The sequence below is a fragment of the Sycon ciliatum genome, chromosome 10 (genome assembly GCF_964019385.1).
Source record: "Sycon ciliatum chromosome 10, ocSycCili1.1, whole genome shotgun sequence".
In the NCBI taxonomy this organism is placed as follows: domain Eukaryota; kingdom Metazoa; phylum Porifera; class Calcarea; order Leucosolenida; family Sycettidae; genus Sycon; species Sycon ciliatum.
The window spans coordinates 19849718-19876617 of record NC_088652.1 but is presented as its reverse complement, the minus strand read 5'-3'; the positions used below and the strand labels follow the sequence as shown (position 1 = coordinate 19876617).

The window sequence follows — 26900 nt, the reverse complement described above, 5'->3', positions numbered from 1 at the left end:
CTATGTACTCTTGATGTAGTGCATTGCATTATCACGTGATGTGGCCGTACCCGGTACCCGGGGTACCCCCCCGACCGTCGACCCCGTGCCGTGGTGCATGCAGCGGTGGTCCGGTGGATCATCATGATCATGCATGGCCGGGGCCCCTCAGCAGCTGTCAGCGCTAGCGGTGGCCGTGGGTCTAGCCGCGCGCGGCCGCGGCGGCGGCGCGGCCCGACTTTCCGTGTGATTACCTCATGCATGACGCATCGCGAAGCGCCGCCGCGCCGCATGTCTAGCTAGCTAGCTAGACTGAGCTGCCTGTCTTTTCAAATCAAGAACTACATGCAGTGCAGGAGAATGCTTCATCAAGACAAAAAAAACAATGGCTTTTGAGATCGTCGAGAGGTAATCTAGCTCGTCTGGTCTGCCATTGGAGCTACATTTGTCCGATCAGTGTGCTGTGAGTGGCGTAGGACATGACTGATCATGTCGGGTTGGGGATTCGACAGCAGTGCTCTGGGTTCACTTGCTCGTAGTGCACTTTCCAATGCTACGAAACAAATAGATAAAGTTCTGGACATTGATGACAGCCAGGACCCAACTCGAGGAGGTAGCTCTTTCTCATCTCCTCAGGCAGCGAGACAGCCAGCTAAAAGTACTAACACTGAAGCAGCCGATGTCGGCGCATCCAGCAGTGCCAGCACATCCAGTGGATCGTTCTGGGATTCCTGGGATTTGAAAACTAGTGGCGCTGATGAGACGAAAATTCTTAGTTCTTCATCAAGTAGCTTACCTGTGGGTGCAGTTGGAAAAATCCAGAGTGGTGCCAAGGCATCGCGTGGTGGTGGTGCTAGTAGAAGTGCTGTGAAAGATCAGCAGCCGCCTGGACATGATCGTTCGGGAGGATCACGCCTTGTACTTTCTGCGTCATCACCATCGGCAGCAGCAGATTCTGATGCGGAGTCGGCAGCCATCGTGAAATGTGATAATTCGGTTAGTAGTAACAATATTAGTGATAGTGCCAATGCAGCATCAGCTGTATTTGCACAAGCCAACACAACGGATACGAGCGAAAGCCAGGCAGTGCTGGCTAGAGCTGTGCTGAAGAAGAGAGGCAGGCCGATACGCTGCAGCTCCAAAGAAAGCAAAAAATCCTCTCTTTTATCACCAGCCTCATCAAACATGGCTACATCAAGTTTGTCCAGTACCGCTCAAACGGATAGCATTGATTCTGCCGATGTAGCTACATCAGTTAGTACAGAACCTGTGGCCAATACTGGTATGGAGGGAGCAAACCTCACAGACGGGACACATGAATCTACTTCAGCGACCGCGACAACAGCAACTTTTTCAGTAGTTGCTGCTGGCAGGTCATGCAGCAGTCCTAGTAGTGCAGAACCCATGGCATGTACACCGGCGTCTGTATCTACTCAACTAACAATATGTAGCAGACAGCAGGAGCAAAGTATTCTGGAATCGCCATCTTTGGGTTCTCACGTCCCAGCAGCCAGTAGCAGCAGCAGTAGTAGTAGTAGCAGCAGCATCTCACCATCAGCTGGTACACGTAGTCAGTCAACAAGATCTAAATCCAAGCCGATGGTACTGGGTGACGGTAGTAGCAAGACGACAGGATCACCTTCAAGAATAAAAGACAAACGCGCCGGCAAGGCAAAGGCTACGTCCGTGCCAGCACTGCCAACTGAAGCCACTGATCTAGTCTCACCTTCTATCTCTGCTGCTTTGGCTGCTGACAGTGATTCTCCACAACGATTGGACTCTGATATGTCAGTGGACGTGGATATTTGCAACCCATTGCAATCCAGCACACCACTGTCTAAACCGATGAGCTCAGCTTTTGTTGGTAGTAATCTAGCTGACGACTCCCAAACGGACACTGCTGCTGCTGCTGCTGCTGCTGTACAGCGGAGTGATACATTGTCCAGTGGCTCGTTTGTGGATAATCTTGCAGATTGCGTCGGCACCACGCTATCAATTGTTGATACACCAGCGTTAGTATCTAATGGCGGCGGCAGCAGCAGTAGGGAATGTGCCACTTCTGACCTTGCTGACTGTGATGATAGTCAGTCATTGCACAGTGGAACTGGTAATGTAGAGCCACGTACTCTCATGCCGGATGATTCACAGAAAGTGTGTGCTGATGATGAGACACCATCGGCATTGGCCAGTCATTGTCATGCATTACTGCAAGCTGATACTACGGCCGTTACTTCACAGAACCAGTGGCCTGCTTTGAACATCACCTCCTCTCCTGGTGAAAATAGTCGAGAAACTGATTTAGCTATTGTGCCGTGTAGTAACGATGGTGCACAGCTACACGAGGAGACCATATCGACAGCAGCAGCAGCGCCCCCAACCGCATCAACAGAAACATATGCAGACGTGCAGCAAGTACCTGCTGTATTGGTGCCTGAAGAGGGTACTACACTAAAGTCTGACTTGCAAGCATCCGGGACACAGCGCACGAACACCAGCAACACGGCTGAGGCAGCAACTGACATGCTGGTGAACACTGCCAATGCCGGTGAGTCACCAAATGCAATGGCGACGTTGGCGTCTGAAAATGTACATCGCTTGCGCAAGGAGGTAGCTGAATGCCGTGAAATCATTGACGTGCGCGAGACGAAATTGGTTCAACTCAGCCGTCAAAATATTGATCTTCAGGAGACTAATTCCATTCTTCAGAATCAACTTGAGGAGGCTGAGAAGGTACATCGCTTGGCATCAACTGATGTTGGAGAGGTAAGCGCTGAGTTCACTGACCGACTTGCAGCAGCAGAGCGCCGCTATCAGTTGAAATGCGAGGAATGTAAGCAGCTGCGCAACGATGGTCTACAAACCAGTGAACGTGATCAAGACTCACGAAATCATTATGAGAAGATGCTGCTCGAGAAAGATGATTCTATTCAAGGTCTTATGGCTGAAGGTGAAAAGCTGTCAAAGCAACAGCTGCAGCATTCCAACACCATCAAGAAGCTGCGTGCAAAGGAGAAGGAGCTGGACCAGCAAGTGACTACACTGCGTAGGCAAACGGCTGAATCTCAGAAAGCACTTGAAAAGCTGCAAGCTGAGCTAAAGCAGAAAGATGAGACCGAGCGCAAGTACCAGGAATCACTGCTCAAAGTCAACACAGTAGCTGAGAAACAGAGCAAAGAATTGCATGCTCTCAAACGAGGGCTGGGCTCCGAAGAGGAGAAGAGTCGCACTCTGCAGTCTGCACTGGACAACGCATACAAAGAGATTGCTACTTTGCGCAAAGACAAAGCGTCCAACGAGTCTGCCGCCAATGAAGCAGCCCTCGAGTCTGAAATTGAAGCGCGCCGTGAAGTCAAACAAGAATTGGAGAAGACCCGTATGGAGGCTCGGCAACAACAAGAATCTCTGCTCTTGCAACTATCTGATTTGCGAGCAAGTATGAGCACAGCTGAGCAAGTGGCTGCACGGCGTGAAGATCATCTCAAGCAAGAGGTGAACAATTTGCGCTGTCATCTGCAGGAAGCTGAGGGCCATAGCCAAGAATTGACTAACAATGTGTCTGGTGCAACACGGCCCCTACTGCGCCAGATTGAAAACCTGCAAAGCTCACACAGTGCACAGGTTAGTGCATGGGAGAAGCTGGAGCGCAACCTGTCTGAACGTTTGGCAGAATCGCAAGCTCAAGTAGTGGAAATCACTGAGCATGCCCATGTCATGTCTGATCGTGCTATGGAGTTGCAAACCCGACTATCGACAGTTGAATCTAGTAGTAATAGCAATCGTCAGGACAAGGCAAGACTCGTGGCCGAGTTGGAGTTGCTTCGTTCACGGTACGACGCTTGTGAGGAAGACCGGGCTGGTGCGGTGGCGAAGTTGGAGGCATTACGCAAATCACACCATCAAGATTTAGATATTGTTCGCAAAGAGAAACTGGCAGTGGATCAACAGCTGGATGCAGAAAAGTCTAATGCAGCCGCTGAGAGGAAACGCGCCAATGTTGCAGAGGATCGGCTAGAGAAGGTAATGTCAGTGTTGTACTATTGTCATGTGTGTAGCAGTTGATCAATTTTGTTGTTGCTGCTGCTGCCGCCACCGCTTCTGCTGCTGCTGCTGCTGCTGCTGCTACACGCGGCGAAGGGGGTGTATCTGGTCTCCTTGTTCTTATCATCTGGAGGCTGATATATAGTAGAGATGATAGCAATGCTACCAACAGCATACACACCCAGAATGAAAAACAACACATGAGCATATCATCTATATTCTACTGTCTCTATTAGTGGTAGTGTACGTGAAAACTCATCTCAATGGGTAGAGGTTATGGCAAACTAAGGAGGGCAGTATGGCAACAGACTATTGACTAGCAGCTAGGCCTCCAGGCTTAGCTGCTAGTCAATAGTCGCATTGCTGCACGGGCTACCATTTCATCATATTTTATGACATTGAGCCACACCACTTGCTGCAATGTGAACTGAGCCATTCTGGTGATTGAGGCATAGGAGTGATGGTAGAATGTGAAACACTTCTTGATCGGAGCGACATAGTGGCTATAGTAGGAATTGTTTCTGGATTAATTTCGCCAACGGTACAGGAGACAGTTTCAAATAGGAACGGTTTGACAGCAAAATTGTGTAGATCCAAACCGATCATCAGCGTGGATTGTTCACTCAAAATATGTTTGTGGAAGGAAACTGGCATGTTGAAGTTTGCTCTGAGGTCAGAGTCGATCGAACTGAGCCACTCCTTTGTGTTGGCCTGTTGCCTCCAAGTTGCCCTCACATTTTGGTGTCACAGAGGTGGCTCCAAACCGGGAAGGTTTTGGAGTGCACGTCAAGTTCACTCTGGGTTCTGAAATTAGGTAATTGCTACTGCTCCACGACGGTCAGTACACAGGGTCCGCACCACTCCTTGAATTCCTTGAAAGTCCTTGAATGTCAAAGCCGGATTTGAAAGTGCTTGAATATCCTTGAATTTTCGTGTGGGTGCTTGAATTTTTGAAAAAAGTGTGTTTTTCCTTGAATTTGGGTTTGAATGCGGTAGATCTACTCACGTTCATGGAGGCGGTCTACGCGCACTGCTGGGTACCCGTAACCGGTACCGTAGTCCGTAGTACCAAGAGTGGATCCACTCTTGGTAATGGTAGTACTGAGTAGCAGCTAGTACATGTGCAGAGAACGTGTGTCGCAACGGCGAACTAAACCAACTTTTCGCTACAAAAGTGGGAGTCGAGTCGGACTTTGACCGTCGATCATCGCCACTTTCTTCTTCATCATTTCATTCTCGGAGGACTTTGTGGGGCGCATGGTTTTGCCTGTCATAATAGTAAGTAGTGCCGTAGTGAAGCATTTTGCAATCATGCCAGGTGGCAAGTGTGTTTTTCAGGAGCAATGGCTACAGAAGACCGAGTTTCGTAGATGGTTGGCGTCTGTCCCCGGCAACAAGCGACAAGCCAAATGCACTCTGTGCAAAAAGGTGGTCGATATTGCCGCGATGGGCGAGTCAGCCCTTCGAAGCCACGCGAAAGGCGGCAAGCACAAAGACCTGGCGGAGCAGAACGTGGTTACCGTGAACCAGTTCTTCGTTTCCACCCAGCCGTCTCCGTCAGACTCAGCAACGATAGCAGCAAGTTTTTGTCTCCCGGACCTTGGGTGTCCTTGAACTTTGCAACATGAGAGTGGCCAACCAACGGTTAGCCCACCAACTAATGTCCTTGAATGTCCTTGAAAAAATGGGGTTTGGGGCCCTTGAAAACCCTTGAATAATATTTTCATGACTTGGTGCGAACCCTGGTACAGAGCAACGATAAGCCTTGCGTGTGCTTCTATTAGTTTTCATTGGTATACGATGCTTTATTGGCGAGAGGCAAGCCGCTGTTTACCTGCGACAAGAAGTTGATTTTTCGAAAGACGTAAAACTCAAGTCGCAGTGCGAAGCAACGTGTCAAAAACTCACCTGCTTGGTATGGCGCTTCTGGTCATCGCAGAGCCAAGAAATTTTGGCTCTGAGTAAAACACATCGTAGTCTCACTGTGACATATGTTTTCTAATCAAAATACCAAGAGAGAAAGTGAATATTGAGCCCTTTCCGGTTTGCAACCTATTTCCTATTTGAAACCGTCTCCTCTACATGAAACCCAGAGAGTGTCCAGCTTCTGATTTTCTCTGCATGGCTGTCTGTCACGGCGAAATTCTGGGATTACATCATATTTTTGGTGCAGATCTGAGGCAGGAAGTGGCGCAGTGCGTACAACTGAGCTGGAGTTGTGCAGAAAGAGACCAGCTTGAATGTGCGCCTTGATCCCGAGACCATTGGTCGGGGGAGCGCACTTCACCTCACCGGCACAGCTCAATAGCACCTACACGCCCTTTGTAGTCAGTCCCCTATGTTCTCTTGATGTTGTTGTTGTTCTCTTCCATTCTATGTAGGCATGTGCACTTTCATAAAAATAAAAAATAAACTAAAAAATCCTGATTGTACGCACTGCATCACTAAAATGATGTAATCACGGGATTTCGCCGTGACAGCAACTCTTCAGAGCTGCGCACTCTGGGTTTCATGTACCATGTACTCTTGATGGCACTGAGCACATCTTTCTGATGGGAATCATACTGACTAGCAGCAGCAGCAGCACAGGGCAGTACTAAGAACCCCGTGTCTAGTTGGTGTTTAATAGAAACAAAAATGTTGTGACAATTTGCTTGTCGCTATGTCCACAATTGTACTGATGCACTGAATTTCAGTGCCCATACGTAGTAAATGCACTGTGACCCTGAAAGGGTTAAAGCTTCTCGATAATTTTGTATTCTATGGGATGCCTAGAATGGTACGTGGAAAGTGTGAGCGATAAAATGTCTTTCCAAGCCGTCCTCGACAGCCTGCTCACCAAGGGAGCGGAGATTCTAGGTTTCAAGGACTCCGAGATTTTCCTGGTTTGTGATGGAGAGGAATTCCACTCGGTTTTCGTCACAGTGCAGAAGGAGCCACCGATGAAATCCGTTGCGGCATCGCTCCAGCCCAGTCTGCCAGCTGTGGCAGCAACTTGTCGTCGTTTTGGGTATTTCATGACATTTTCACGTGGCATGGTCCCGCATTGCGCAACGAACTGAACCTGGACCTGGGATCCCCGGTGCAATACCTTTGCCGTCTTGATGGCTGGGGCATTGAAGCACACATACTTATCCTTAGCGTATGTGTGCACTGTAGACTAGTGTAGTGTACGTGATAGTTTAGTATTAGTACTAATACAATCATGTTGTAGTACTTTGAGAACGGGTTTATTCACAACAGCAATTGGGCCAATCGCGTGAAACCCTGAAATAAGAATCAAAGCAAAAAGACAACCCAAACTCGGAAATAAATAGAACACTCAAATGATGTAAGATGTTGTAGTGCTATCTGTGTGTGCAAAATGGCTCATTACACGGAGAATGGAGTTTAGTTTTTCCTCCGTTTTTGTTTTGTTTTCCGCCCGCCCGTGTAGCTTTCCCAGAATATTTCCGACGCGAAACATAGAATTGACTTGGTGTGGCCTTATAAGTTTGATTTGTGACGACACGGTGGGAAAGTTGTCTGCAGCTTGTGTGCATGTTCACAAAGAAGTATGTACTTTGCGGGGGGCTGGCATAGATTCTTCTGAGCAAGATGGCTGTATGGCTGTTCTGTCACTGGTCAGTGATCCAGTGACAATCCCCAGTCATGGATAATCCCAGTTTGATTATACTTGCTATTGCTGGTATTGCTGGTGGTGACGGTGGTGGTGCTGGTGGTGACGGTGGTGTTGGTGGTGACGGTGGTGCTGATGGTGACGGTGGTGCTGGTGGTGACGGTGGTGCTGGTGCTGGTGACGGTTGTGACGGTGGTGCTGGTGGTGACGGTGGTGCTGGTGGTGACGGTGGTGCTGGTGGTGACGGTGGTGGTGCTGGTGCTGGTGGTGACGGTGGTGCTCGTGGTGACGGTGGTGCTCGTGGTGACGGTGGTGCTGGTGGTGACGGTGGTGCTGGTGCTGGTGACGGTTGTGACGGTGGTGCTGGTGGTGACGGTGGTGCTGGTGGTGACGGTGGTGCTGGTGGTGACGGTGGTGGTGCTGGTGCTGGTGGTGACGGTGGTGCTGGTGGTGACGGTGGTGCTGGTGGTGACGGTGGTGCTGGTGGTGACGGTGCTGGTGGTGCTGGTGGTGACGGTGGTGCTGGTGGTGCTGGTGGTGACAGTGGTGGTGGTGACGGTGGTGCTGGTGCTGGTGGTGACGGTGGTGCTGTGGGGGGACGGTGCTGGTGACGGTGCTGGTGACGGTGCTGGTGGTGATGGTGGTGACGGTGGTGGTGCTGGTGGTGACGGCGGTGACGGTGGTGGTGCTGGTGGTGACGGTGGTGGTGCTGGTGGTGCTGGTGGTGACGGTGGTGCTGGTGGTGACGGTGGTGCTGATGGTGACGGTGGTGCTGGTTGTGACGGTGGTGCTGGTGCTGGTGGTGACGGTGGTGGTGACGGTGGTGGTGGTGGTGACGGTGGTGCTGGTGGTGACGGTGGTGGTGCTGGTGGTGCTGGTGGTGACGGTGGTGCTGGTGGTGACGGTGGTGCTGATGGTGACGGTGGTGCTGGTGGTGACGGTGGTGCTGGTGGTGACGGTGGTGCTGGTGGTGACGGTGGTGGTGCTGGTGGTGACGGTGGTGCTGGTGGTGACGGTGGTGCTGGTGCTGGTGACGGTTATGACGGTGGTGCTGGTGGTGACGGTGGTGCTGGTGGTGACGGTGGTGGTGCTGGTGCTGGTGGTGACGGTGGTGCTGGTGGTGACGGTGCTGGTGGTGCTGGTGGTGACGGTGGTGGTGCTGGTGGTGGTGCTGGTGGTGACGGTGCTGGTGCTGGTGGTGACGGTGGTGGTGCTGGTGGTGACGGTGGTGCTGGTGGTGACGGTGGTGCTGATGGTGACGGTGGTGCTGGTGGTGACGGTGGTGCTGGTGCTGGTGACGGTTGTGACGGTGGTGCTGGTGGTGACGGTGGTGCTGGTGGTGACGGTGGTGGTGCTGGTGGTGCTGGTGGTGACGGTGGTGCTGGTGACGGTGGTGCTGGTGGTGACGGTGGTGGTGCTGGTGGTGACAGTGGTGGTGCTGGTGGTGACGGTGGTGCTGGTGGTGACGGTGGTGCTGATGGTGACGGTGGTGCTGGTGGTGACGGTGGTGCTGGTGCTGGTGACGGTTGTGACGGTGGTGCTGGTGGTGACGGTGGTGGTGCTGGTGCTGGTGGTGACGGTGGTACTGGTGGTGACGGTGCTGGTGGTGCTGGTGGTGCTGGTGGTGACGGTGGTGACGATGGTGCTGGTCCTGGTGGTGACGGTGCTGGTTCTGGTGGTGCTGGTGGGGCTCGTGCTGGTGACGGTTGTGACGGTGGTGCTGGTGGTGCTGGTGGTGCTGGTGGTGATGGTGGTGACGGTGGTGCTGGTGGTGACGGTGGTGATGGTGGTGGTGCTGGTTGTGACGGTGGTGGTGCTGGTGGTGACGGTGGTGGTGCTGGTGGTGACGGTGGTGGTGCTGGTGGTGACGGTGGTGGTGGTGACGGTGGTGCTGGTGCTGGTGGTGACGGTGGTGGTGCTGGTGGTGACGGCGGTGACGGTGGTGGTGCTAGTGGTGACGGTGGTGGTGCTGGTGGTGACGGTGGTGGTGGTGACGGTGGTGCTGGTGCTGGTGGTGACGGTGGTGCTGGTGGTGACGGTGGTGGTGACGGTGGTGGTGCTGGTGGTGACGGTGGTGGTGCTGGTGGTGCTGGTGGTGACGGTGGTGCTGGTGCTGGTGGTGACGGTGGTGCTGGTGGTGACGGTGGTGGTGACGGTGGTGGTGCTGGTGGTGACGGTGGTGACGGTGGTGCTGGTGCTGGTGGTGACGGTGGTGCTGATGGTGACGGTGGTGCTGGTGCTGGTGACGGTTGTGACGGTGGTGCTGGTGGTGACGGTGGTGCTGGTGGTGACGGTGGTGGTGCTGGTGGTGACGGTGGTGCTGGTGGTGACGGTGGTGCTGGTGGTGACGGTGCTGGTGGTGACGGTGGTGCTGGTGGTGCTGGTGGTGACGGCGGTGACGGTGGTGGTGCTGGTGGTGACGGTGGTGGTGCTGGTGGTGACAGTGGTGGTGGTGACGGTTGTGCTGGTGGTGACGGTGGTGGTGCTGGCGGTGACGGTGGTGGTGCTGGTGGTGACGGTGGTGGTGCTGGTGGTGCTGGTGGTGACGGTGGTGGTGGTGACGGTGGTGCTGGTGCTGGTGGTAACGGTGGTGCTGGTGGTGACGGTGGTGGTGACGGTGGTGGTGCTGGTGGTGACGGTGGTGCTGGTGCTGGTGGTGACGGTGGTGCTGGTGGTGACGGTGGTGCTGATGGTGACGGTGGTGCTGGTGCTGGTGACGGTTGTGACGGTGGTGCTGGTGGTGACGGTGGTGCTGGTGGTGACGGTGGTGGTGCTGGTGCTGGTGGTGACGGTGGTGCTGGTGGTGACGGTGGTGCTGGTGGTGACGGTGCTGGTGGTGACGGTGGTGCTGGTGGTGCTGGTGGTGACGGTGGTGCTGGTGGTGACGGTGGTGACGGTGGTGCTGGTGCTGGTGGTGACGGTGCTGGTTCTGGTGGTGACGGTGCTGGTGGGGCTGGTGCTGGTGACGGTTGTGACGGTGGTGATGGTGGTGACGGTGGTGCTGGTGGTGATGGTGGTGGTGCTGGTGGTGCTGGTTGTGACGGTGGTGGTGCTGGTGGTGACGGCGGTGACGGTGGTGGTGCTGGTGGTGACGATGGTGGTGCTGGTGGTGCTGGTGGTGCTGGTGGTGACGGTGGTGGTGGTGACGGTGGTGGTGGTGACGGTGGTGCTGGTGCTGGTGGTGCTGGTGGTGACGGTGGTGGTGCTGGTGGTGACGGTGGTGGTGCTGCTGGTGACGGTGGTGGTGGTGACGGTGGTGCTGGTGCTGGTGGTGACGGTGGTGCTGGTGGTGACGGTGCTGGTGACGGTGCTGGTGGTGATGGTGGTGACGGTGGTGGTGCTGGTGGTGACGGCGGTGACGGTGGTGGTGCTGGTGGTGACGGTGGTGGTGCTGGTGGTGCTGGTGGTGCTGGTGGTGACGGTGGTGCTGGTGGTGACGGTGGTGCTGATGGTGACGGTGGTGCTGGTGGTGACGGTGGTGCTGGTGCTGGTGGTGACGGTGGTGGTGCTGGTGGTGACGGTGGTGCTGGTGCTGGTGGTGACGGTGGTGGTGGTGGTGACGGTGGTGCTGGTGGTGACGGTGGTGGTGCTGGTGGTGCTGGTGGTGCTGGTGGTGACGGTGGTGCTGATGGTGACGGTGGTGCTGGTGGTGACGGTGGTGCTTGTGCTGGTGACGGTTGTGACGGTGGTGCTGGTGGTGACGGTGGTGGTGCTGGTGGTGACGGTGGTGCTGGTGGTGACGGTGGTGCTGGTGCTGGTGACGGTTGTGACGGTGGTGCTGGTAGTGACGGTGGTGCTGGTGGTGACGGTGGTGGTGCTGGTGATGGTGGTGCTGGTGGTGACGGTGATGGTGGTGACGGTGGTGGTGGTGGTGACGGTGCTGGTGGTGACGGTGGTGGTGCTGGTGGTGACGGTGGTGCTGGTGGTGACGGTGGTACTGATGGTGACGGTGGTGCTGGTGGTGACGGTGGTGCTGGTGACGGTTGTGACGGTGGTGCTGGTGGTGACGGTGGTGGTGCTGGTGGTGCTGGTGGTGCTGGTGGTGCTGGTGGTGACGGTGGTGCTGATGGTGACGGTGGTGCTGGTGGTGACGGTGGTGCTCGTGCTGGTGACGGTTGTGACGGTGGTGCTGGTGGTGACGGTGGTGCTGGTGGTGACGGTGGTGGTGCTGGTGCTGGTGGTGACGGTGGTGCTGGTGGTGACGGTGGTGCTGGTGGTGACGGTGCTGGTGCTGGTTGTGACGGTGGTGCTGGTTGTGACGGTGGTGCTGATGGTAACGGTGGTGCTGGTGGTGACGGTGGTGCTGGTGGTGACGGTGGTGGTGCTGGTGCTGGTGGTGACGGTGGTGCTGGTGGTGACGGTGCTGGTGGTGCTGGTGGTGACGGTGGTGGTGCTGGTGCTGGTGGTGCTGGTGCTGGTGGTGACGGTGGTGCTGGTGGTGACGGTGGTGGTCCTGGTGGTGCTGGTTGTGACGGTGGTGCTGGTGGTGACGGTGGTGCTGATGGTGACGGTGGTGCTGGTGGTGACGGTGGTGCTGGTGCTGGTGACGGTGGTGCTGGTGGTGACGGTGGTGCTGGTGGTGACGGTGGTGGCGCTGGTGCTGGTGGTGACGGTGGTGGTGGTGACGGTGGTGCTGGTGCTGGTGGTGCTGGTGCTGGTGGTGACGGTGGTGCTGGTGGTGACGGTGGTGGTGCTGGTTGTGACGGTGGTGCTGGTGGTGACGGTGGTGCTGATGGTGACGGTGGTGCTGGTGGTGACGGTGGTGCTGGTGCTGGTGACGGTTGTGACACTGGTGCTGGTGGTGACGGTGGTGCTGGTGGTGACGGTGGTGGTGCTGGTGGTGACGGTGGTGCTGGTGGTGACGGTGGTGCTGGTGGTGACGGTGCTGGTGGTGCTGGTGGTGACGGTGGTGCTGGTGGTGACGGTGGTGCTGGTGGTGACGGTGGTGACGGTGGTGCTGGTGCTGGTGGTGACGGTGCTGGTTCTGGTGGTGATGGTGCTGGTGGGGCTGGTGCTGGTGACGGTTATGACGGTGGTGCTGGTGGTGATGGTGGTGACGGTGGTGCTGGTGGTGACGGTGGTGATGGTGGTGGTGCTGGTGGTGCTGGTTGTGACGGTGGTGGTGCTGGTGGTGACGGCGGTGACGGTGGTGGTGCTGGTGGTGACGGTGGTGGTGCTCGTGGTGACGGTGGTGAAGGTGGTGACGGTGGTGACGGTGGTGCTGGTGGTGACGGTGGTGCTGGTGGTGCTGGTGACGGTGGTGCTGGTGGGGCTGGTGGTGACGGTGGTGCTGGTGGTGACGGTGCTGGTGCTGGTCGTGACGGTGCTAGTGGTGCTGGTGGTGACGGTGGTGGTGCTGGTGGTGCTGGTGGTGCTGGTGGTGACGGTGGTGCTGGTGGTGACGGTGGTGCTGGTGGTGACGGTGGTGCTGATGGTGACGGTGGTGCTGGTGGTGACGGTGGTGCTGGTGCTGGTGGTGACGGTGGTTGTGCTGGTGGTGACGGTGGTGCTGGTGCTGGTGGTGACGGTGGTGGTGGTGGTGACGGTGTTGCTGGTGGTGACGGTGGTGGTGCTGGTGGTGCTGGTGGTGACGGTGGTGCTGGTGGTGACGGTGGTGCTGGTGGTGACGGTGGTGCTGATGGTGACGGTGGTGCTGGTGGTGACGGTGGTGCTCGTGCTGGTGACGGTTGTGACGGTGGTGCTGGTGGTGACGGTGGTGCTGGTGGTGACGGTGGTGGTGCTGGTGCTGGTGGTGACGGTGGTGCTGGTGGTGACGGTGGTGCTGGTGGTGACGGTGCTGGTGCTGGTTGTGACGGTGGTGCTGGTTGTGACGGTGGTGCTGATGGTAACGGTGGTGCTGGTGGTGACGGTGGTGCTGGTGGTGACGGTGGTGGTGCTGGTGCTGGTGGTGACGGTGGTGCTGGTGGTGACGGTGCTGGTGGTGCTGGTGGTGACGGTGATGGTGCTGGTGGTGGTAGTGCTGGTGCTGGTGGTGACGGTGGTGCTGGTGGTGACGGTGGTGGTCCTGGTGGTGCTGGTTGTGACGGTGGTGCTGGTGGTGACGGTGGTGCTGATGGTGACGGTGGTGCTGGTGGTGACGGTGGTGCTGGTGCTGGTGACGGTGGTGCTGGTGGTGACGGTGGTGCTGGTGGTGACGGTGGTGGTGCTGGTGCTGGTGGTGACGGTGGTGGTGGTGACGGTGGTGCTGGTGCTGGTGGTGCTGGTGCTGGTGGTGACGGTGGTGCTGGTGGTGACGGTGGTGGTGCTGGTTGTGACGGTGGTGCTGGTGGTGACGGTGGTGCTGATGGTGACGGTGGTGCTGGTGGTGACGGTGGTGCTGGTGCTTGTGACGGTGGTGCTGGTGGTGACGGTGGTGCTGGTGGTGACGGTGGTGGTGCTGGTGGTGACGGTGGTGCTGGTGGTGACGGTGGTGCTGGTGGTGACGGTGCTGGTGGTGCTGGTGGTGACGGTGGTGCTGGTGGTGACGGTGGTGCTGGTGGTGACGGTGGTGACGGTGGTGCTGGTGCTGGTGGTGACGGTGCTGGTTCTGGTGGTGATGGTGCTGGTGGGGCTGGTGCTGGTGACGGTTGTGACGGTGGTGCTGGTGGTGATGGTGGTGACGGTGGTGCTGGTGGTGACGGTGGTGATGGTGGTGGTGCTGGTGGTGCTGGTTGTGACGGTGGTGGTGACGGCGGTGACGGTGGTGGTGCTGGTGGTGACGGTGGTGGTGCTCGTGGTGACGGTGGTGAAGGTGGTGACGGTGGTGACGGTGGTGCTGGTGGTGACGGTGGTGCTGGTGGTGCTGGTGACGGTGGTGCTGGTGGGGCTGGTGGTGACGGTGGTGCTGGTGGTGACGGTGCTGGTGCTGGTCGTGACGGTGCTAGTGGTGCTGGTGGTGACGGTGGTGGTGCTGGTGGTGCTGGTGGTGCTGGTGGTGACGGTGGTGCTGGTGGTGACGGTGGTGCTGATGGTGACGGTGGTGCTGGTGGTGACGGTGGTGCTGGTGCTGGTGGTGACGGTGGTGGTGCTGGTGCTGGTGACGGTGGTGCTGGTGCTGGTGGTGACGGTGGTGGTGGTGGTGACGGTGGTGCTGGTGGTGACGGTGGTGGTGCTGGTGGTGCTGGTGGTGACGGTGGTGCTGGTGGTGACGGTGGTGCTGATGGTGACGGTGGTGCTGGTGGTGACGGTGGTGCTTGTGCTGGTGACGGTTGTGACGGTGGTGCTGGTGGTTACGGTGGTGCTGGTGGTGACGGTGGTGGTGCTAGTGGTGACGGTGGTGCTGGTGGTGACGGTGGTGCTGGTGCTGGTGACGGTTGTGACGGTGGTGCTGGTAGTGACGGTGGTGCTGGTGGTGACGGTGGTGGTGCTGGTGATGGTGGTGCTGGTGGTGACGGTGCTGGTGGTGACGGTGGTGGTGGTGGTGACGGTGCTGGTGCTGGTGGTGACGGTGGTGGTGCTGGTGGTGACGGTGGTGGTGCTGGTGGTGACGGTGGTGCTGGTGGTGACGGTGGTGCTGATGGTGACGGTGGTGCTGGTGGTGACGGTGGTGCTGGTGCTGGTGACGGTTGTGACGGTGGTGCTGGTGGTGACGGTGGTGGTGCTGGTGGTGCTGGTGGTGCTGGTGGTGCTGGTGGTGACGGTGGTGCTGATGGTGACGGTGGTGCTGGTGGTGACGGTGGTGCTGGTGCTGGTGACGGTTGTGACGGTGGTGCTGGTGGTGACGGTGGTGCTGGTGGTGACGGTGGTGGTGCTGGTGCTGGTGGTGACGGTGGTGCTGGTGGTGACGGTGGTGCTGGTGGTGACGGTGCTGGTGCTGGTTGTGACGGTGGTGCTGGTTGTGACGGTGGTGCTGATGGTAACGGTGGTGCTGGTGGTGACGGTGGTGCTGGTGGTGACGGTGGTGGTGCTGGTGCTGGTGGTGACGGTGGTGCTGGTGGTGACGGTGCTGGTGGTGCTGGTGGTGACAGTGACGGTGGTGGTGCTGGTGGTGGTGGTGCTGGTGCTGGTGGTGACGGTGGTGCTGGTGGTGACGGTGGTGGTCCTGGTGGTGCTGGTTGTGACGGTGGTGCTGGTGGTGACGGTGGTGCTGATGGTGACGGTGGTGCTGGTGGTGACGGTGGTGCTGGTGCTGGTGACGGTGGTGCTGGTGGTGACGGTGGTGCTGGTGGTGACGGTGGTGGTGCTGGTGCTGGTGGTGACGGTGGTGGTGGTGACGGTGGTGCTGGTGCTGGTGGTGCTGGTGCTGGTGGTGACGGTGGTGCTGGTGGTGACGGTGGTGGTGCTGGTGGTGCTGGTTGTGACGGTGGTGCTGGTGGTGACGGTGGTGCTGATGGTGACGGTGGTGCTGGTGGTGACGGTGGTGCTGGTGCTGGTGACGGTTGTGACGGTGGTGCTGGTGGTGACGGTGGTGCTGGTGGTGACGGTGGTGGTGCTGGTGGTGACGGTGGTGCTGGTGGTGACGGTGGTGCTGGTGGTGACGGTGCTGGTGGTGCTGGTGGTGACGGTGGTGCTGGTGGTGACGGTGGTGCTGGTGGTGACGGTGGTGCTGGTGCTGGTGGTGACGGTGCTGGTTCTGGTGGTGATGGTGCTGGTGGGGTTGGTGCTGGTGACGGTTGTGACGGTGGTGCTGGTGGTGATGGTGGTGACGGTGGTGCTGGTGGTGACGGTGGTGATGGTGGTGGTGCTGGTGGTGCTGGTTGTGACGGTGGTGACGGCGGTGACGGTGGTGGTGCTGGTGGTGACGGTGGTGGTGCTCGTGGTGACGGTGGTTAAGGTGGTGACGGTGGTGACGGTGGTGCTGGTGGTGACGGTGGTGCTGGTGGTGCTGGTGACGGTGGTGCTGGTGGGGCTGGTGGTGACGGTGGTGCTGGTGGTGACGGTGCTGGTGCTGGTCGTGACGGTGCTAGTGGTGCTGGTGGTGACGGTGGTGGTGCTGGTGGTGACGGTGGGGCTGGTGGTGACGGTGGTGCTGGTGGTGACGGTGGTGACGGTGGTGCTGGTGCTGGTGGTGACGGTGCTGGTGCTGGTGGTGACGGTGCTGGTGCTGGTGCTGGTGGTGACGGTGGTGCTGGTGGTGACGGTGGTGGTGCTGGTGCTGGTGGGGCTGGTGGTGCTGGTGGTGACGGTGGTGGTGCTGGTGGTGAGGGTGCTGGAGGGGCTGGTGGTGCTGGTGGTGACGGTGGTGGTGGTGACGGTGGTGGTGCTGGTGCTGGTGGTGACGGTGGTGGTGCTGGTGCTGGTGGTGACGGTGGTGCTCTTGGTGACGGTGGTGCTGGTGGTGACGGTGGTGGTGCTGGTGCTGGTGGTGACGGTGGTGGGGCTGGTGGTGACGGTGGTGCTGGTGGTGACGGTGGTGCTGATGGTGACGGTGGTGCTGGTGGTGACGGTGGTGCTGGTGCTGGTGACAGTTGTGACGGTGGTGCTGGTTGTGACGGTGGTGCTGGTGGTGACGGTGGTGGTGCTGGTGGTGCTGGTGGTGACGGTGGTGCTGGTGACGGTGGTGCTGGTGGTGACGGTGGTGGTGCTGGTGGTGACAGTGGTGGTGCTGGTGGTGACGGTGCTGGTTCTGGTGGTGACGGTGCTAGTGGGGCTGGTGCTGGTGACGGTTGTGACGGTGGTGCTGGTGGTGATGGTGGTGATGGTGGTGGTGCTGGTTGTGACGGTGGTGGTGCTGGTGGTGACGGCGGTGACGGTGGTGGTGCTGGTGGTGACGGTGGTGCTGGTGGTGCTGGTGGTGACGGTGGTGGTGGTGACGGTGGTGCTGGTACTGGTGGTGACGGTGGTGGTGCTGGTGGTGCTGGTGGTGACGGTGGTGCTGGTGGTGACGTTGGTGCTGATGGTGACGGTGGTGCTGGTGGTGACGGTGGTGCTGGTGCTGGTGACGGTTGTGACGGTGGTGCTGGTGGTGACGGTGGTGCTGGTGGTGACGGTGGTGGTGCTGGTGACGGTGGTGCTGGTGGTGACGGTGGTGACGGTGGTGCTGGTGGTGACGGTGCTGGTGGTGCTGGTGGTGACGGTGGTGCTGGTGGTGACGGTGGTGCTGGTGGTGACGGTGGTGCTGGTGGTGACGGTGGTGCTGGTGGTGACGGTGGTGCTGGTGCTGGTGGTGACGGTCCTGGTTCTGGTGGTGACGCTGCTGGTGGGGCTGGTGCTGGTGACGGTTGTGACGGTGGTGCTGGTGGTGATGGTGGTGACGGTGGTGCTGGTGGTGACGGTGGTGATGGTGCTGGTGCTGGTGGTGCTGGTTGTGACGGTGGTGGTGCTGGTGGTGACGGTGGTGGTGCTGGTGGTGACGGTGGTGACGGTGGTGCTGGTGCTGGTGGTGACGGTGGTGCTGATGGTGACGGTGGTGCTGGTGCTGGTGACGGTTGTGACGGTGGTGCTGGTGGTGACGGTGGTGCTGGTGGTGACGGTGGTGGTGCTGGTGGTGACGGTGGTGCTGGTGGTGACGGTGGTGCTGGTGGTGACGGTGCTGGTGGTGACGGTGGTGCTGGTGGTGCTGGTGGTGACGGCGGTGACGGTGGTGGTGCTGGTGGTGACGGTGGTGGTGCTGGTGGTGACGGTGGTGGTGGTGACGGTTGTGCTGGTGGTGACGGTGGTGGTGCTGGCGGTGACGGTGGTGGTGCTGGTGGTGACGGTGGTGGTGCTGGTGGTGCTGGTGGTGACGGTGGTGGTGGTGACGGTGGTGCTGGTGCTGGTGGTAACGGTGGTGCTGGTGGTGACGGTGGTGGTGACGGTGGTGGTGCTGGTGGTGACGGTGGTGCTGGTGCTGGTGGTGACGGTGGTGCTGATGGTGACGGTGGTGCTGGTGCTGGTGACGGTTGTGACGGTGGTGCTGGTGGTGACGGTGGTGCTGGTGGTGACGGTGGTGCTGGTGGTGACGGTGGTGGTGCTGGTGCTGGTGGTGACGGTGGTGCTGGTGGTGACGGTGGTGCTGGTGGTGACGGTGCTGGTGGTGACGGTGGTGCTGGTGGTGACGGTGGTGCTGGTGGTGACGGTGGTGACGGTGGTGCTGGTGCTGGTGGTGACGGTGCTGGTTCTGGTGGTGACGGTGCTGGGGGGGCTGGTGCTGGTGACGGTTGTGACGGTGGTGCTGGTGGTGATGGTGGTGACGGTGGTGCTGGTGGTGATGGTGGTGCTGGTTGTGACGGTGGTGGTGCTGGTGGTGACGGCGGTGACGGTGGTGGTGCTGGTGGTGACGATGGTGGTGCTGGTGGTGCTGGTGGTGACGGTGGTGGTGGTGACGGTGGTGGTGGTGACGGTGGTGCTGGTGCTGGTGGTGCTGGTGGTGACGGTGGTGGTGCTGCTGGTGACGGTGGTGGTGGTGACGGTTGTGCTGGTGCTGGTGGTGACGGTGGTGCTGGTGGTGACGGTGCTGGTGACGGTGCTGGTGGTGACGGTGGTGGTGCTGGTGGTGACGGCGGTGACGGTGGTGGTGCTGGTGGTGACGGTGGTGGTGCTGGTGGTGCTGGTGGTGACGGTGGTGGTGCTGGCGGTGACGGTGGTGGTGCTGGTGGTGACGGTGGTGGTGCTGGTGGTGCTGGTGGTGACGGTGGTGGTGGTGACGGTGGTGCTGGTGCTGGTGGTAACGGTGGTGCTGGTGGTGACGGTGGTGGTGACGGTGGTGGTGCTGGTGGTGACGGTGGTGCTGGTGCTGGTGGTGACGGTGGTGCTGATGGTGACGGTGGTGCTGGTGCTGGTGACGGTTGTGACGGTGGTGCTGGTGGTGACGGTGGTGCTGGTGGTGACGGTGGTGCTGGTGGTGACGGTGGTGGTGCTGGTGCTGGTGGTGACGGTGGTGCTGGTGGTGACGGTGGTGCTGGTGGTGACGGTGCTGGTGGTGACGGTGGTGCTGGTGGTGACGGTGGTGCTGGTGGTGACGGTGGTGACGGTGGTGCTGGTGCTGGTGGTGACGGTGCTGGTTCTGGTGGTGACGGTGCTGGGGGGGCTGGTGCTGGTGACGGTTGTGACGGTGGTGCTGGTGGTGATGGTGGTGACGGTGGTGCTGGTGGTGATGGTGGTGCTGGTTGTGACGGTGGTGGTGCTGGTGGTGACGGCGGTGACGGTGGTGGTGCTGGTGGTGACGATGGTGGTGCTGGTGGTGCTGGTGGTGCTGGTGGTGACGGTGGTGGTGGTGACGGTGGTGGTGGTGACGGTGGTGCTGGTGCTGGTGGTGCTGGTGGTGACGGTGGTGGTGCTGCTGGTGACGGTGGTGGTGGTGACGGTTGTGCTGGTGCTGGTGGTGACGGTGGTGCTGGTGGTGACGGTGCTGGTGACGGTGCTGGTGGTGACGGTGGTGGTGCTGGTGGTGACGGCGGTGACGGTGGTGGTGCTGGTGGTGACGGTGGTGGTGCTGGTGGTGCTGGTGGTGCTGGTGGTGACGGTGGTGCTGATGGTGACGGTGGTGCTGGTGGTGACGGTGGTGCTGGTGCTGGTGGTGACGGTGGTGGTGCTGGTGGTGACGGTGGTGCTGGTGCTGGTGGTGACGGTGGTGGTGGTGGTGACGGTGGTGCTGGTGGTGACGGTGGTGGTGCTGGTGGTGCTGGTGGTGACGGTGGTGCTGGTGGTGACGGTGGTGCTGGTGGTGACGGTGGTGCTTGTGCTGGTGACGGTTGTGACGGTGGTGCTGGTGGTGACGGTGGTGCTGGTGGTGACGGTGGTGGTGCTGGTGGTGACGGTGGTGCTGGTGGTGACGGTGGTGCTGGTGGTGACGGTGGTGCTGGTGCTGGTGACGGTTGTGACGGTGGTGCTGGTAGTGACGGTGGTGCTGGTGGTGACGGTGGTGGTGCTGGTGATGGTGGTGCCGGTGGTGACGGTGCTGGTGGTGACGGTGGTGGTGGTGGTGACGGTGCTGGTGCTGGTGGTGACGGTGCTGGTGCTGGTGGTGACGGTGGTGCTGGTGGTGACGGTGGTGCTGATGGTGACGGTGGTGCTGGTGGTGACGGTGGTGCTGGTGCTGGTGACGGTTGTGACGGTGGTGCTGGTGGTGACGGTGGTGGTGCTGGTGGTGCTGGTGGTGCTGGTGGTGACGGTGGTGCTGATGGTGACGGTGGTGCTGGTGGTGACGGTGGTGCTGGTGCTGGTGACGGTTGTGACGGTGGTGCTGGTGGTGACGGTGGTGCTGGTGGTGACGGTGGTGGTGCTGGTGCTGGTGGTGACGGTGGTGCTGGTGGTGACGGTGCTGGTGGTGCTGGTGGTGACGGTGGTGGTGCTGGTGGTGGTGGTGCTGGTGCTGGTGGTGACGGTGGTGCTGGTGGTGACGGTGGTGGTTCTGGTGGTGCTGGTTGTGACGGTGGTGCTGGTGGTGACGGTGGTGCTGATGGTGACGGTGGTGCTGGTGGTGACGGTGGTGCTGGTGCTGGTGACGGTGGTGCTGGTGGTGACGGTGGTGCTGGTGGTGACGGTGGTGGTGCTGGTGCTGGTGGTGACGGTGGTGGTGGTGACGGTGGTGCTGGTGCTGGTGGTGCTGGTGCTGGTGGTGACGGTGGTGCTGGTGGTGACGGTGGTGGTGCTGGTGGTGCTGGTTGTGACGGTGGTGCTGGTGGTGACGGTGGTGCTGATGGTGACGGTGGTGCTGGTGGTGACGGTGGTGCTGGTGCTGGTGACGGTTGTGACGGTGGTGCTGGTGGTGACTGTGGTGGTGCTGGTGGTGCTGGTGGTGCTGGTGGTGACGGTGGTGCTGATGGTGACGGTGGTGCTGGTGGTGACGGTGGTGCTGGTGCTGGTGACGGTTGTGACGTTGGTGCTGGTGGTGACGGTGGTGCTGGTGGTGACGGTGGTGGTGCTGGTGCTGGTGGTGACGGTGGTGCTGGTGGTGACGGTGGTGCTGGTGGTGACGGTGCTGGTGCTGGTTGTGACGGTGGTGCTGGTTGTGACGGTGGTGCTGATGGTAACGGTGGTGCTGGTGGTGACGGTGGTGCTGGTGGTGACGGTGGTGGTGCTGGTGCTGGTGGTGACGGTGGTGCTGGTGGTGACGGTGCTGGTGGTGCTGGTGGTGACAGTGACGGTGGTGGTGCTGGTGGTGGTGGTGCTGGTGCTGGTGGTGACGGTGGTGCTGGTGGTGACGGTGGTGGTCCTGGTGGTGCTGGTTGTGACGGTGGTGCTGGTGGTGACGGTGGTGCTGATGGTGACGGTGGTGCTGGTGGTGACGGTGGTGCTGGTGCTGGTGACGGTGGTGCTGGTGGTGACGGTGGTGCTGGTGGTGACGGTGGTGGTGCTGGTGCTGGTGGTGACGGTGGTGGTGGTGACGGTGGTGCTGGTGCTGGTGGTGCTGGTGCTGGTGGTGACGGTGGTGCTGGTGGTGACGGTGGTGGTGCTGGTTGTGACGGTGGTGCTGGTGGTGACGGTGGTGCTGATGGTGACGGTGGTGCTGGTGGTGACGGTGGTGCTGGTGCTGGTGACGGTTGTGACGGTGGTGCTGGTGGTGACGGTGGTGCTGGTGGTGACGGTGGTGGTGCTGGTGGTGACGGTGGTGCTGGTGGTGACGGTGGTGCTGGTGGTGACGGTGCTGGTGGTGCTGGTGGTGCTGGTGGTGCTGGTGGTGACGGTGGTGCTGGTGGTGACGGTGGTGACGGTGGTGCTGGTGCTGGTGGTGACGGTGCTGGTTCTGGTGGTGATGGTGCTGGTGGGGCTGGTGCTGGTTGTGACGGTGGTGCTGGTGGTGATGGTGGTGACGGTGGTGCTGGTGGTGACGGTAGTGATGGTGGTGGTGCTGGTGGTGCTGGTTGTGACGGTGGTGGTGCTGGTGGTGACGGCGGTGACGGTGGTGGTGCTGGTGGTGACGGTGGTGGTGCTCGTGGTGACGGTGGTGAAGGTGGTGACGGTGGTGACGGTGGTGCTGGTGGTGACGGTGGTGCTGGTGGTGCTGGTGGTGCTGGTGACGGTGGTGCTGGTGGGGCTGGTGGTGACGGTGGTGCTGGTGGTGACGGTGCTGGTGCTGGTCGTGACGGTGCTAGTGGTGCTGGTGGTGACGGTGGTGGTGCTGGTGGTGACGGTGGGGCTGGTGGTGACGGTGGTGCTGGTGGTGACGTTGGTGACGGTGGTGCTGGTGCTGGTGGTGACGGTGCTGGTGCTGGTGGTGACGGTGCTGGTGCTGGTGCTGGTGGTGACGGTGCTGGTGGTGACGGTGGTGCTGGTGGTGCTGGTGGTGACGGTGGTGGTGCTGGTGCTGGTGGTGAGGGTGCTGGTGGGGCTGGTGGTGCTGGTGGTGACGGTGGTGGTGCTGGTGCTGGTGGTGAGGGTGCTGGAGGGGCTGGTGGTGCTGGTGGTGACGGTGGTGCTGGTGGTGACGGTGGTGGTGGTGACGGTGGTGGTGCTGGTGGTGACGGTGGTGGTGCTGGTGCTGGTGGTGACGGTGGTGCTGGTGGTGACGGTGGTGCTGGTGGTGACGGTGGTGGTGCTGGTGCTGGTGGTGACGGTGGTGGGGCTGGTGGTGACGGTGGTGCTGATGGTGACGGTGGTGCTGGTGGTGACGGTGGTGCTGGTGCTGGTGACAGTTGTGACGGTGGTGCTGGTGGTGACGGTGGTGCTGGTGGTGACGGTGGTGGTGCTGGTGGTGCTGGTGGTGACGGTGGTGCTGGTGACGGTGGTGCTGGTGGTGACGGTGGTGGTGCTGGTGGTGACAGTGGTGGTGCTGGTGGTGACGGTGCTGGTTCTGGTGGTGACGGTGCTAGTGGGGCTGGTGCTGGTGACGGTTGTGACGGTGGTGCTGGTGGTGATGGTGGTGATGGTGGTGGTGCTGGTTGTGACGGTGGTGGTGCTGGTGGTGACGGCGGTGACGGTGGTGGTGCTGGTGGTGACGGTGGTGCTGGTGGTGCTGGTGGTGACGGTGGTGGTGGTGACGGTGGTGCTGGTGGTGACGGTGGTGGTGCTGGTGGTGCTGGTGGTGCTGGTGGTGCTGATGGTGACGGTGGTGCTGGTGGTGACGGTGGTGCTGGTGCTGGTGACGGTTGTGACGGTGGTGCTGGTGGTGACGGTGGTGCTGGTGGTGACGGTGGTGGTGCTGGTGACGGTGGTGCTGGTGGTGACGGTGGTGACGGTGGTGCTGGTGGTGACGGTGCTGGTGGTGCTGGTGGTGACGGTGGTGCTGGTGGTGCTGGTGGTGCTGGTGGTGACGGTGGTGCTGGTGGTGACGGTGGTGCTGGTGGTGACGGTGGTACTGGTGCTGGTGGTGACGGTGCTGGTTCTGGTGGTGACGGTGCTGGTGGGGCTGGTGCTGGTGACGGTTGTGACGGTGGTGCTGGTGGTGATGGTGGTGACGGTGGTGCTGGTGGTGACGGTGGTGATGGTGCTGGTGCTGGTTGTGACGGTGGTGGTGCTGGTGGTGACGGTGGTGGTGCTGGTGGTGCTGGTGGTGACGGTGGTGAAGGTGGTGACGGTGGTGCTGGTGGTGACGGTGGTGCTGGTGGTGCTGGTGGTGCTGGTGGTGGTGCTGGTGGTGCTGGTGCTGGTGGGGCTGGTGGTGACGGTGGTGCTGGTGGTGACGGTGCTGGTGGTGACGGTGCTAGTGGTGCTGGTGGTGACGGTGGTGGTGCTGGTGGTGACGGTGGTGGTGCTGGTGGTGACGGTGGGGCTGGTGGTGCTGATGGTGACGGTGGTGCTGGTGGTGACGGTGGTGCTGGTGGTGACGGTGCTGGTGGTGACGGTGCTGGTGCTGGTGGTGACGGTGCTGGTGGGGCTGGTGGGGCTGGTGGTGACGGTGGTGCTTTTGGTGACGGTGGTGCTGGTGGTGCTGGTGGTGACGGTGGTGGTGCTGGTGCTGGTGGTGACGGTGCTGGTGGTGACGGTGGTGACGGTGGTGCTGGTGGTGACGGTGGTGCTGGTGGTGACGGTGGTGCTGGTGATGACGGTGGTGGTGGTGACGGTGGTGGTGCTGGTGCTGGTGGTGACGGTGGTGGTGCTGGTGCTGGTGACGGTGGTGCTGGTGGTGACGGTGGTGCTGGTGGTGACGGTGGTGGGGCTGGTGGTGACGGTGGTGACGGTGCTGGTGGTGACGGTGGTGGTGGTGACGGCGCTCATGCTCATGTTGTTACTGTTTTCGCCCTTGTGTTCTTCACTATTTCCTTGTTGCTGTGATTTTTGTTGTGCACAGGAGCGGCAGCGCCATCACAAAATACTTGGTGAGTTACGGGAGTCTCAAGTACTGAGTGCTGTCGCTATATCACCAGTATCGCCAGCTCAAACATCTAACTCTCATCCGCTAAGTGCTGGTGCTACTTCCTATCCTAATCAAGGCGATATCTTAGAGCAATCACTGCTCAGAGGATCAGCAGCAGCAGCAGCACCGGCGGCAGCACTGGCAGCACGACGTAGGCCGTCGTCACCTGATAGTGACAACAGTGGTGATGTGTTGTTGCGCTCTCTTCCTGTTGCTGTGGGTATGGACAAACTACATTCTTTGCTCAAGCAGCGCCAAGGTGAAGTCAGTGCATTGCAATCACAAGTCATCCTCTTGGAGAAAGCACGTGCATCTGTGGCTCAGGAGCTGGTGACAATGGCTGCGGAAAATGAGCAGCTTAGCCGGAGGCTGGACAGTGTTCCGGCACTGAAGCGGCAGGTTGAAGAGCTAGATAAGCGTTACAATACCATGCTACAGATGTATGGGGAGAAAGCTGAGGAAGCTAACGAGCTACGCATGGATCTGGACGATGTCAAGGCGTTGTATAAGCAACAGATCCACGACTTAATCACGAAAGGTGCATGTTAATAATGTGATTCCGAAGAGATGCAGGACTTGCTCACTGAAGCTGCTGCATAATTATTCCTAATCACACTTCGAAGTAGTAATTACTTCAAAGTACAAATTTACAATACCCAGCGCACAGCCGTTGTAAAGCTATGTTCACCTTGTTGGTCAGCTTTTTTTCTTCTTCTTTTTTATGACTTTGTAATGTCCCGGTGTCTCCAGTTCTTGTACATATCACATTTCATGTCCTTTTTTTATGGTCTTGTAAGGTCGTTTTCTCATAATAGCTCCCCCCCCCCTCAATGTTTTCTGAGGAAATTCTTGCTGCCCTTTTGTAGTCCCACCTTTATATCTGTGTTACTAGCCGAGTATCAGTGCACTATCGTAGCCGCTGTTACCTGTACTACCAGGCTAATAACACAATGTACATACAATATTCTATGCGCTCCACTCCATATTTGGCATTCTTTTCCCAGGTACACCTAGGCGTTCTTGGCGATCGATGCAAGCCGAAGGGCTTGAATACAATCACCAGAAACAATGTGCTGTCTTTCTTTACAATTCAGTCAAGGTTTCAGAGCGATGAGGACAAGTAAAGTTGCACTCTTTTGTAGTTGGACTACAATAATTGTGACGTCATTCAATGTACACTGTAGATTCCGTTGTTGTTATGATTGTAGCAGTGACCATGGTGACAGTCCGTGTGATTTTATCAAGAGCAAATGAGCTTATGTACTCGTTATCATATGTCTAGTTCAAAGTGGCCTACTTCATGTTGATATACAACGTCATCATGGCTGCTTGAGAACGGGTTTATTCACAGAGGCAGAGACAGGGGCAGAAGCAGAAGCAGAGGCGGAGGCAGTTCCGGCGTCAGAGGCGGAGGTAGATGTAGAGGCAGACGCAGAGCTAGAGCCAGAGGCAGAGCCAACATCACAGGCAGACGCAGAGCCAGATGCAGAGGAAGACGCATAGGCAGAGCCAGCGTCAGAGGCGGAGACAGAGGCAGAGCCAGCGTCAGAGACAGAGGCAGAACAGACGCAGAGGCAGTTCCAGCGTCAGAGGCAGAGGCGGAGGCAGTTCCAGCGTCAGAGGCAGAGGCGGAGGCAGCTCCAGCGTCAGAGGCAGAGGCAGAGGCAGAGGTGGAGGCAGAACAGACGCAGGGACAGCGGCTGAGGCAGTTGCAGGAGTAGAGGAAGAGACAGATCGATCCAGCGTCAGATGCAGAGGCAGACGCAGACGCAGAGCCAGACGCAGACGCGGAGCCAGATGCAGAGGAAGGCGCATAGGCAGAGACAGAGCCAGCGTCAGAGACAGAGTCGGAGACAGAGGCAGACCAGACGCAGAGGCAGAGGCAGGGACAGAGGTAGAGGCAGAGGCAGAACAGAGGCAAAGACAGAGATTGAGGCAGAGACAGAGCCAGCGTCAGATGCAGAAGCAGAAGTAGAGCCAGCGTCAGAGGCAGAGACAGAGGCGGAGGCAGAGGCGGAGGCAGAGGCGGATGCATAGGCAGACCAGACGCAGAGGCAGAGGCGGAGGTACAGGCAGAGTCAGAGGCAGCGGCAGAACAGAGGCAGAGAC

The 26900-nt window shown here is 59.5% G+C and overlaps 4 protein-coding genes and 3 pseudogenes across 4 annotated transcripts; 1 reads left to right on the top strand and 6 right to left on the bottom strand.

The window, feature by feature from the left end:
- The first annotated feature begins 343 nt into the window (after positions 1 to 343).
- On the top strand, positions 344 to 25990 carry LOC135826333 (TATA element modulatory factor-like). Its single transcript, XM_065338949.1, has 2 exons — positions 344 to 3996; positions 24726 to 25990. The coding sequence occupies exons 1-2, from the start codon at positions 469 to 471 to the stop codon at positions 25338 to 25340; spliced, it is 4143 nt and encodes a 1380-aa protein (XP_065195021.1). The 5' UTR covers positions 344 to 468; the 3' UTR covers positions 25341 to 25990.
- LOC135826165 (basic proline-rich protein-like) lies at positions 4141 to 10332 on the bottom strand (annotated as a pseudogene).
- On the bottom strand, positions 10405 to 11565 carry LOC135826336 (basic proline-rich protein-like; the record flags this gene model as incomplete). The annotated part of the gene is made up of 1 exon (XM_065338951.1): positions 10405 to 11565. A coding segment is annotated over one exon (1161 nt), but the record flags the coding sequence as incomplete, so codon positions are not given.
- Positions 13528 to 15159, bottom strand: LOC135826334 (basic proline-rich protein-like; annotated as a pseudogene).
- LOC135826335 (basic proline-rich protein-like) lies at positions 15613 to 16983 on the bottom strand (annotated as a pseudogene).
- On the bottom strand, positions 17914 to 20130 carry LOC135826164 (basic proline-rich protein-like; the record flags this gene model as incomplete). The annotated part of the gene is made up of 3 exons (XM_065338798.1): positions 17914 to 18414; positions 18844 to 19299; positions 19729 to 20130. Coding segments are annotated over 3 exons (1359 nt in total), but the record flags the coding sequence as incomplete, so codon positions are not given.
- On the bottom strand, positions 20773 to 24642 carry LOC135826163 (basic proline-rich protein-like; the record flags this gene model as incomplete). Its single annotated transcript, XM_065338797.1, has 3 exons — positions 20773 to 21147; positions 21544 to 22128; positions 23248 to 24642. Coding segments are annotated over 3 exons (2355 nt in total), but the record flags the coding sequence as incomplete, so codon positions are not given.
- Positions 25991 to 26900: the final 910 nt, after the last annotated feature.